Here is a 10,692-nt window from a genome sequence, read left to right as displayed (position 1 = left end):
ACATGTTACTGGTCATTTAGCAGAACCTAAAGTTGGAAAGGTGACCCAGTACTACCTCTATACTTCAGCAGTCTCTTATTGAACAATGTCACTAATATAAACACTAATATATAGATATGTTTTGTTTTCCTGACATATCTGGTATGAGAAAGATCTGTTACCCTTGAAGTGAATCCCATCCACTTCACATTGCAAAACCTAGGGAGTCCTCATTCCCTGTGTCATAAGGTTCTTTAGGAAGCTGGGACTTTGGCAACAAACTGCATAATGAAATGAAAACTGGTATTGTTATTAAATTAATGTCCTTACATAAGTGATCTTTCACCCAATGGCTGCCAACGCAAACCTCAGTGCAAACCACATTTCTGGGAGGAGGGCAGAGAGAGGTGAAAAGCTCAAGGAATCAATTTTTTATTTCTCAAGAGCACAGATGCAATCTCCAGTGAATTAATTTTTTTTCTCCAACCTCGAGTGCTGGCAAAACAAGGTCTCGGCAAATATTTTTCAAGGAAACGGCAGAAGGCCCCTTGCAAGCACTGCACAGAGAATGCAGTTAGCTGCTGGCTATGGTGCAGAAGCAGGAATGGGGAGGAAGACCCCGCCAGAGGCTCAGCAGAGCTGGGCTGGCAAAGGCAGGAGGGACGCAGGGGGTGAAAGGCCGGACCGCATCCTGGCTGTGGGAGCCAGGAGGGCTCGGGGCCAAGGGCTCTGTGCACGCCGTGCCGAGCCGGGGCCGTGCCGTTCCATTCCATCCCATCCCATCCCATCCCATCCCATCCCATCCCATCCCATCCCATCCCGCTCCTCTCCATCCCGCCCCGCGGGAGCGCCGAGCCCGAACCCGAACCCGAACCCGCCCCGCCCCGCGGCGCTCGCCCAATGGGCGCGGGGGGCTCCCGGGCATATTTGCATGTGGACAAGTTCGTGCATTTGCATATTTGCATATTTATTTATTCATTTGCATACTGTCCGGGACATAAGGCCGGGCGGGCGCGGCGTGGACAGTGCTGGGCGCTCCGTCTTCCCCGTCCGTGGCTTCTGCGCCGCACTTCTGCTCAGTTTTCATAAGTTTTTAAAGCAAAACCCGCTCTTACTCACTTTTAAATTTGTAAACATTTTTTTTTTTGTTTCTTTTGGCGCCGAAACTCGCCGCGGCGGGAGCGCGATGTGGAGGACGGCGCTGGTGGCCGCCGTGTGCCTGGGGCTGCGCTGGGGGCCGGCGCTCGGCGGTGAGTGGGGACGGGCACCGGGACGGGCCCGCTGCTTTTGGGAAAGGGGCCGGGGCAGCGCTGCCGGCAGGCGGGAAAGGGCAGCGCAGTCCTTCCTTTGTGAAGCTGTCCCGGGTGCTTGGCATGCTGCGGGACCCGGGTGTCGCGGAGTGGGCTTGGGAGCCCGGAGCCCGCTCGCCAGCCGAAACTCAGGCTCACAACCTGCCGGGCTGACAGCGCGACCTGTTGAGGTTTGGGATGTGTCTTTTTCCCCAGAGACAAGGTGGCTTCCGAGAGTCCCTTGAGCCCAAGCAAGGAATTTGCACAGCAGTAGCACTACGGTAAGGTCCCTCGGCTTCCTCCTCTGTGGAGGATCCACCTCAGCATCCCAACTCCGCACAGTTCTCGGTCCTAGACAAGGCAAGGCTCAGCTTCATCGTTATCGCGGCAATGCGCTCGAGTTGTAGTTAAGCCTGTAATGAGCAGAATCCACAAGGGAAAAGGTGAACAGCGTGTTTTACTCTCTCTAGGTTCTCTTACGGCAGTGTTTGCGCTCAGCCTGTTGTACCTGCACTCGTGCATAGACACCCTGTCCAAGCTAGAGGAAGTGGCAGATGTGCAAACCGTGCTGGATTTTCACTAATGCTCTCTCAATTAATCACATTGTAATTGAAGCGGTTACGAACAGAGACCACTACTCCTCAAGCTTAAGAACTAAAGAAAGCTCTTAAAATATTGTTAGCAGTGCCTTACAGTGTCTTACTTTCTTACACTGATCTCCCCCACACAATACCTATCTTTAAAAGTTTCTGGACTTAGAGGAAAGGGTGGCTGTAGCTCCTAGAGCTGCTTTGTGATCCTAGACCAGAATATATAAACTGCTGTTTTTTCTGCTCTGGATGCTTCTTTGTCTTCTAGGAAGCTGAAGAGAAGTATTCAAAAATAAGAGGATGGGGTGCTAGGGTACAGCAAAAGGAATGTATTCTAGCTTTGAATCCAATCTTGTGCCATCAGAGACAATCAAAACCTGTTTTGATCACAGTATCCAAGTTCTATACAGTAAAATAACTTTCTTCTCAGAGAAGGCTTTCATCCCTGCAGGAGCTGATTTGCCACAGACTTACTAATAATTTCATTATTTCTTCTTAGGAGCAGGTTATCTGAAAGCAGGTTGCGTGTTCATCCTAAAGCAATTCAAGTCTTTAGTTCCACACTCTTTTATGCACACCACAGTAAAAAGATTTTGAAACCACAGAAAACACATGATCCAAACCTCCAAGAATGCAGAGTATTTTAAAAACAATATAAAAAAATACTTTCTAGGTGAAGAAAATGTTGGTGTTTCAGGAAAAGATATAAACATTGCTTGGAATACATTCAGATCCTTATTTTTACCAGTGTGAATCCAGAGTCAGCATATTTACGCTGTTATGTGATGTGAGTTGCTGGCTTTTTCTATGGCTTATGTTTGGGATAGACATACCAGGGCAGCTGTGGCATGGCCTTTTGAGAAACAATTAATTTCTGAGAAGGCACAGAGTTGAGGCTCTCAGGCATCAAGTTGTGCTGTAGATTAACATGATCACTAGGACTCCTAAAGGCTTGCTGCAATCTCCTCTGTGCAGAAGTATTTGCATGATAGTACTTTCTCATGCATCCTTACCTCTATATTAATTCAAAGTCTAACAGTGGTTGCATTTTAATTGTCCTGGGCTAATTCCAGATATCCCAAAGGGACTGATGCATGGCCAGATATCTGCTGGGTTCAGTTTAAAGTGTCCCAGCTGCTGCTGAGCAAAGATTTGACAAGGGGTATCCTGGAAAGGGGTGGGCACCCCTGTGTCCACTGGGAGAACAGCAGTTTGCCAGCTGCAGAACTTGAGCTGGAGGTTCTTGCTTTGTTCTGAAGTTGTGCCCAGTAGCTTTCCAGAGGTGTTGCTCTTTCCACTGGCCATACCTGGGAAGTGATGCAGAACGTGCTCTCAGGTCCCTGCCTTTAAGGAATAGATAAATAAACTTGAAGTTGTAATATTTTTGCAGCAAGGTTAAACAATAACCTGATTCGTGAGGTAGGTTTCCTGGGATTGCAACACACAATAATCTGCTTTTAGTGTAGATCAAATTAAATGATAACCATCTCTGTGATATAGGCCCTTTACTACAGCTGACTGTGAGTTTGCTTCAAAACTCTTAGGAATTCTGACTGATGTTAGGTGTTTGATCAATGATGGGTGATCCTAGTCCTGATTGTTGGCTGAAGATTTAGCCCAGTTAACTGTGCTGGTAAATGTTCAATATTATGTGCAGATATTTGCTGTTGAGTACATATGTGCATGCATGTTGCTGTGGGCTATAAAAGACACAGTCTAGGGTGCAATTTCTAGGGATCTTTGCACCTAGCTAATAGTATTTCCATTTCTGACTGCATAATGCGAGGAAATTGTTGTTTATCAAAGATTCCATTTTTAAAACCACAGCTTAGATGCACTCACTCTGGCAAATGCATTGTTATCATGTTTTGGCAATCTGTGTGATGTGGGCAGTTTAACTTTTGATTAATATTCCAGATGTTGTTACTTCCTCAAGACTCACATTCTCCACCCAGCTGAACACTGGTAAACAGTTTCACAATCAAAATAATTTGCCAAGTTGCCTTGGGCTTTCTGTGAAAGAAACGTGAAGCTAACTTCTCTTAATTAATGTGTCAGAATGCCTGAAGTCAGTGGGATGCTTTCAAAATTGATAATTGATAGGAGTCCCTAACTGAACGGAATTTCACAAGTTGCAAGTCCAAAGTGTCACAAACTTTGGACAGGAAAAACAAAACTACTGACTTCCCAGTTAGTAAGCTTTCCCCTTCACCCCCCTTTCTTAGAATTCTGTGAGGTTCTTGATACCTTGCTGCACAGGATAGTTTTTTATTTTTTCTAAATATGGAAACTCATATTTTGGAAGTAGGGGTGTAAGAAAAATGTATAGCATGACAAAACTGTGAAGTTTTGGTGACGCAGCCTGAAAAGCCAGCTTCCATCTGGAACAGGGCATCTAATTCTTAATTCTGCTCCCTTAATTCTGCTCCCTTAATTTTGCTTCAGCTCCCTAAAAGATCCCTTTGTTGGTCATGTTAACTGTGAGCACATAGCAGTAGACAGAAAACTTTATTTTGCAACAAGTGTTTGCATTTGTAACTGAGGGCCTGGAAGCTTTGACAATGCATAGCACATAGCCTTTGTAACTTTGCTGAACTATGTCTGGGAAAGTGCAGTTTTTATCAAAAGCGTGGATTTCTTTTTTGTCTGCATGTGTTTACTTCTAGTCTGTTTTATTCAAAGGCATTGTTTAGAAATGGGACTTGCATTCTTGCCATGAAAAGCTACTTTGGTATCTCAACATGGATGTATGTATATTTCTTGATATCTAATTTCTGCGTCTACATTATGAAAAATGCAATGTCAATTCAGATACATTTCTATCCACCTTCCAAAAACATGCTGAAAACTACCTGGTTTTGGGTTGTCTGTGGTTTAATTAACTTGAGTTAAAACATCTTATTAACTAAACTGTGGTGAGTGTGTACATTGGCTGTCTTTGCATTTCTTTGTGTAAGAATGTAAGAATGAGGCCCAACAGTTCACTGTCTCAGGACATGATTCATGGAGACTTCTCCCTTTAAATCTGTGAGGAAAGGTCTTTGGCAAAAGTCTATGAATGACAAAGTTGGTGCTAAATAATTTTTAATAGAGCAGGAAGTACAATGAGGTATGAAAGCAGAAGTGGGAAATACTAATTTTCTGAAGTGATATGCTGTGTAACTTCTCTGCTTCAGGTTTAGAGCATGGTACATGTAAGTGTTGGTCTGTATGGTAGTGTGTACAGACCATGTGCACCTGTGTTCTGCAGAAGCTGGGATGTGAGGTGGTAGTGCAGCATGTGTGCAGCACAGCATTAGGTATAGACAAAATAACTTCAGCATTTGCAAAGCCAAACTCAGGCAAGTTCCAAGGAAAGCTTATTGATGAGCAGACCATGCAGAAGTCTGTAATAAACACCACTACACACACACTTCGCTCATCCAAAGGATATCTTGCCTGCTGGGAACTGACCATGTGTGGACATAAGATAGCATGACACTTTTTGTGGGCATAAGATGATAACAGTAATTTCTTCTGACTTTCTAATTCCTCATACAACATAGTTAAATGAGAGAAGTGACTGCCTGCCATTTCCCTAACTCATGGGCTATTGCTTTGCAGCTGCTGCTTTCCTGGTGGTGACTGTATCTCAGCAATTTTATGTTCTCAAATCCCCATCAAAGATTTTTAGACTAAAACAAGCAAATACATGTGAAGCACTTAGCATATCTTCAGTGGCAGGTGCCACTGTACTTCAGTCTTTCTAAGCTTGGTGCTCTTTTCCAAGTGTACCCTTGAGTATAGTGAATTGTATTAGAATTAGAATTGTAAATTTCCTATGAGCTTGTTTTCCGAAGAGCTGTGGTCTGAACTTACATGCAAATTCTAGCATGTGTTTGTAATTGAAAACACACTACAAGACAGGATATCAATGTGATTTAGATTTTGAATGATTATCAGATAAATGTCATCCAGAAGGGAAATGATATCTAGGTATGAAAGGAAGCACTATTAACTAGTGAGCAGGTGGACTATTCTTGTTTGACTTCCTGTACTAGGAGGGAATATACATAATTGAAAGTCCTAGTGTTGTATGCCTTACTTGAAACCTGTTCTTGTTCCTTTCAAGGTTTTACTGATTCACATCTGAGTGAAAAATTATAGCTGATATTTAACCAGCCCAGCCTTTGTGACTTTTCTTTTTCTTGCTAAAAAGTAAATAATATAGGTCTAAAGATTTGTTCAAAAAAATGTTTTATACTGTCAGTTGGTTACAAAAAGAATTTTTGAACTTGCAAAAATATAGAAAAGGTGCAAACATTTGGTTAGTTTGGTAAATTTAGTTTTAATTAGTGGGTAAAATGTTGTATTTACCATTATGTGAATACTTCTACTGGTACAAGGAAGGGTAAGGTATGAAAAACACCTTTCTTTATGAGGAAGGAGGCAGGAAGGGGGCCCTCAGTGTAATTATCCTGGATTAGCTTGCCAGCCTAGCACAGTCAAGGTCAAAACCTAAAGCTGAGTACTGCCTCTGTTCAGTGAGCAGTTCTTGCTTTCCTTATGCTTGTGCTTTGACAGGTGAGAAATCAAGCTGAACTTGGGCAAAGCTAAGCCATTGATTATGGCTGACAAGTTTCTCTGAGACTGCTACATAAGCATTTGTTGCAAGGCTCTGTGCTTCAGACTTAATGCAGGAAGTTAGACCCTGATTTCTTGTGACCCTCCAAGCACAGCAAGGACTCCCAGACTTTGTAGAGCTCCCAGAGGTGAGGTCAGGCCTAAGTGAGTGCCTTGCTGTGTGTGGTAGCTTGAATGAGAAGACCAGAAAAACTGGGAAAAAATGAATTGTTAGTTATTTATCACCTGAGTGATACAGCACAACATTATGCAGGAATTTCAAATCTATCGATTATTGTAGAAAACCTCTTCTGCAGTGGGAGAAAGGAGTGGAATCTCCTTTGCCTGCATAACATAAGGTTCTTACCTTGTTCATTTGTATTCCCCACGGTGGCTCAGAGCCATTCATTAATGTGTATTTAGAAGTGTGTGAAGGGTTGGTGGTCTTGATGCCAGGAAAGACAATGCTGAGCAGGACAGAGTTGGCATAAGTTCAGCTGCACTTGAAAAACAGGCAATCAATATTTGCCCAACTCAAGTTGCCAAAATGGGGCCTGGGTTTTGAAAAGTTAATTACAGAGTGTGCTGTACATAGAGGCATTTAAGAGTTGAATCAGACACAAAAAGAGGAGACATTTAAGTTTCATCCCAAAGGAAATAATGAATATGAAGCCCAAAGTCACTTATCTGTCTTTGCAGGAAAAGGACTACATAAATTTTGAAAATGGAAGTTGGAAGGAGTGATCTTTGGAAGCCAGGACATACTTTGTTAGTACTAGTACATGATCTGCACCTCCTTCTCAGCCTCCTTCCCTCTGTTTCAGGCAGAGGAGATATTTTTCTGCAGCCTATTTTTCTGGAGATTATCAGATGACCTGAAAATGTACTCCAAAATAGACTGTGGTTCACTAGTTCAGTTTCTGTGGTGGGTGTCTGACCTTCTCACCTGCTGTTTGTTGGTCAAAACTTAAAACTAGTATTTTATATGACAGTGGTGACCTCACAGCTTTTAATGCACCACGACTATGAGGTGTTATAAAAGGCCTTGTTAGGCAGTGATTATTGGTGAGGTGGTGTGAAATATACACCTCCAAAATATGTAATAATACGGTAGTAACTCTCTTCTTTCCTGGATGACTCTCTGTGACTGTCCTGTGCAGTTTTCTGTACTCTTGTGATACTTAAGAGGTTTCCTGCTTAGTGTAATGGGGAAAATACTGGCCCTTAAATTGGATTCATACCTCTCTGACAGCTCAGCAGATTCTTACTGTTTTAGCAGGACCTTGGAAGGGGAGCAATTTTCACCCTTTCATTTCCCCTTTACGTGGCCGTTGTAATGTCTGTTGAGTGCAGTAGGAAATGAAAACCACGCATCCCATTTCTAAAGTGTTCCAGATTCTCTCCAGCATTGTACCTGTGCCTTCTGGCTTTGTCCCAGCTCTTCTAACACACTGCTATATGTTTTTGTGCTCTTACAGATGGCGACAACAATTTTGAGGGAATCGAGAGCAAGTTTTCTCTACGGACGCCTGCAGAGCCCGATGAAGATGTTTGCTACCTGGTTCCTGGGCAGGTGGACAGCCTGGCACAGTGCAACTTCAATCACACCAGTAAAACCTTTGTGGTGATCCACGGATGGACGGTAAGATGAAGAAGTTTACTTCCCGTAAACTGTGCAGAAGTGTCTCACAGAACTATGAATATATCTCCTGTTTTAATTAAAATCACCAAAACCAACAGGTGACAGGGATGTATGAAAGCTGGGTCCCGAAGCTGGTGGATGCTCTGTACAAGAGGGAGCCTGACTCCAACGTCATTGTGGTGGACTGGCTGGTTCGAGCTCAGCAGCACTACCCGGTGTCTGCTGGCTACACCAGGCTGGTGGGAAAGGATGTTGCTACATTTATTGACTGGATGGAGGTAAGACACGGAGACATGTCTCACACTGTCGTTTGAGACAACACAGCAATGGTGCAGTTGTGTCAGTCATCTCCTGTTGGGTAGATGGACTTAAACTCTTGCAGACAGTAGTTTTGCTAAACTGGTAAAATTCCAGCCTTGGTTTATTGGCTGTCTCCTACTCAGAGGTCTTTGTACTGCATCCAGAAGGTTTACCCTGTGTCTGTGGGGTCCTGTGGGCCCAGAGCATTTCTGAGGGCTCTGTGAGAGGTAGCTATGAGAGACAGGTTCCTATAGAGCAGCCAACCCTCGGGAATCAGAAATGTGCCCTGACTTTAGGAGATCCAGAATCTGGTGGGAAGAGGGTGGCTGAAAACCTTTATAAAATAAACAGCCCTGTGTTCTGTCCTTTATTTTGCATTTCTCTCAGTTTAGGTTTTGGCCATAAATTAGTTAATCAAGAAATCTTCAATGACACAAAATTATGATAACTGTATGGTGTTTCTTCTATTATTCATGGCTCAAACAAAATCCTCCCAGTATTAACAAAACATTTTATTTTGTGTCTTCTGATATTTTTGTGTTTGTTGTGAACTTTAAATGAATTGTTGCCTTTTACAGGAGCAGTTCAATTATCCTCTCGACAAACTCCATTTGCTGGGGTACAGTCTAGGTGCCCATGCTGCTGGGATTGCTGGGAACCTGGCCAAAAAGAAGGTGAACAGAATTACTGGTAAGAAAACCTGTGACTGTAGAGTGGAAAGTTTCACCTCTTCCATACTGAAATATTATGTTCCACTGAAAATGATTGTTGGTTGCTGGCAGTACTTTGGTTATGCATTCATTATTTAATGAAACAGCAGGGCTGATATTTCTGGGGTAGAACTGGAAATGGATTCAGGAAGTAGCAAAAAAGGTGGTGAGTGAGAAGCCTTTATTTGCTTCCTTACAAGAAATGAGTGAGTAGGCCCTGATAAAAGAGTAATTTGGCGGAGTTGTGGTGGGGACTGACCAAACCATGGCTTGGAAAAGGCCATGGTATCTCTTGCACCATGAGAAATTCAGTGGGCTGTATTTATCCAGGCAGTCATTCCTTGCAGCTGATGGGAGCCTGATGCAGATGCAAGAAGTTTATATGGGCTCAAAGGGAGACTGGACAGATAACCAGAGAGATCCAGTGTGGGTTATTACAGAGTGAATCATAACAGGCTCAAGAAATATTCTAGGCTGGAAATAATACTGAGCGAATTTGAGGAAGACATGTACTTGCAGTGTTGCTATGTCTGCTTAGATGTCTTTTTAAGGTGATTTTTGGAGCCTGAGAAGTCTGCTAGACAAGACAGAGTACATGGCCACTCTGGGGCTGATTTACAGCCCAGCACCTGGACAGCTGAGCCCGTAGCACTGACCTCAGTGACAAAGGAATTGCTGACATCAGCAAATGAGGCTGAGAAAATTGCTCATCTCTGGTGCCTTTGTTGCTGAGAGATATCAGGAGCACCATTCAGAAGGGAACCCCTGGCACCCTTTAGTCTTTCACCTGAGCCTGGCTGTGATCCCAGGCATGTTGAGAGCTGGGCTGGCAGTCACATCTATAAAAGTCGAGTCCTGAGAGGTGGCTGAATAAAGTCAGGAGGCCAAAGCACTGGGCCTTCTGCCCTTCCTTTCTCCAAGTTGCAGCTTTGCTGCTTTCACTGATGCTGCCAAATCCCTGATGTGTCAGTAGCCCTCTGTTATGACTCCACAGTTGCTCTTGGTGCTGAGGATGACCCTTTCCCTGAGAAATGCCCAGGGACCAAGGTAATGTAGCCCCTGAAGCCCCACAGCTGAGGAGGAGGCAGCTCATCCTGGGCAGAGCTAACTGTGGGTGAACAGCACAGGTGCCTGTCCCCAGCTGAGGGCTGCAGGAAAGACCTGTCCCTTCAGCCATCTCTCAGGTCCTTGTCTGAATAGGAAATAGTACTTGCTCACTGACAGTATATCTCTGGGCTTTTTTGATGTTAGTGTTGCTGCAGCTTGGCAGTTTATCATAATATTCCCCTTCCCCTTAAGTGTGTACACAGTGAAGCCCTCATTTATGTTTCCCACTTGTTCCCCTTGGCATGGAGTTGTCAGGAAGACTTTTCCATACTTCAGACACTTCAAATACAAATTCCACAATTTTTGACAAGAGAGGAAAACATTGAGAAAATGCTCACAAGCTGGTTTCTTCCATCTACTGGAAGTGCTACAGCTCTGAGGAAGTTAGCTGTGCTTTCTTCCATGTGTTTGCATACACTGTAAGCAGTGACAACGTTTCAAGGTAGTGCATTTGATTCTCCAGTATACATGAT

At 43.8% G+C, this 10,692-nt stretch overlaps 1 protein-coding gene across 1 annotated transcript; it reads left to right on the top strand.

The window, feature by feature from the left end:
- Positions 1-983: 983 nt before the first annotated feature.
- Positions 984-9,465, top strand: LOC306814707 (lipoprotein lipase-like). Its single transcript, XM_079331050.1, has 4 exons — positions 984-1,229; positions 7,939-8,102; positions 8,201-8,380; positions 8,981-9,465. The coding sequence occupies exons 1-4, from the start codon at positions 1,166-1,168 to the stop codon at positions 9,209-9,211; spliced, it is 639 nt and encodes a 212-aa protein (XP_079187176.1). The 5' UTR covers positions 984-1,165; the 3' UTR covers positions 9,212-9,465.
- Positions 9,466-10,692: the final 1,227 nt, after the last annotated feature.

The sequence above is a fragment of the Erithacus rubecula genome, assembly GCF_903797595.1.
Source record: "Erithacus rubecula genome assembly, contig: SUPER_Z_unloc_2, whole genome shotgun sequence".
NCBI lineage: Eukaryota > Metazoa > Chordata > Aves > Passeriformes > Muscicapidae > Erithacus > Erithacus rubecula.
This window is presented reverse-complemented; position numbering and strand designations above follow the sequence as displayed.

What these genes read in the sequence shown, in the direction of transcription:
- LOC306814707 (XM_079331050.1), top strand. Translation starts at nt 1,166, where the DNA reads ATGTGGAGGACGGCGCTGGTGGCCGCCGTGTGCCTGGGGCTGCGCTGG. An exon ending in CTGGGGGCCGGCGCTCGGCG is followed by an intron (nt 1,230 to 7,938) that starts GTGAGTGGGGAC and finishes GTGCTCTTACAG; the next exon opens with ATGGCGACAACAATTTTGAG. An exon ending in TGGTGATCCACGGATGGACG is followed by an intron (nt 8,103 to 8,200) that starts GTAAGATGAAGA and finishes CAAAACCAACAG; the next exon opens with GTGACAGGGATGTATGAAAG.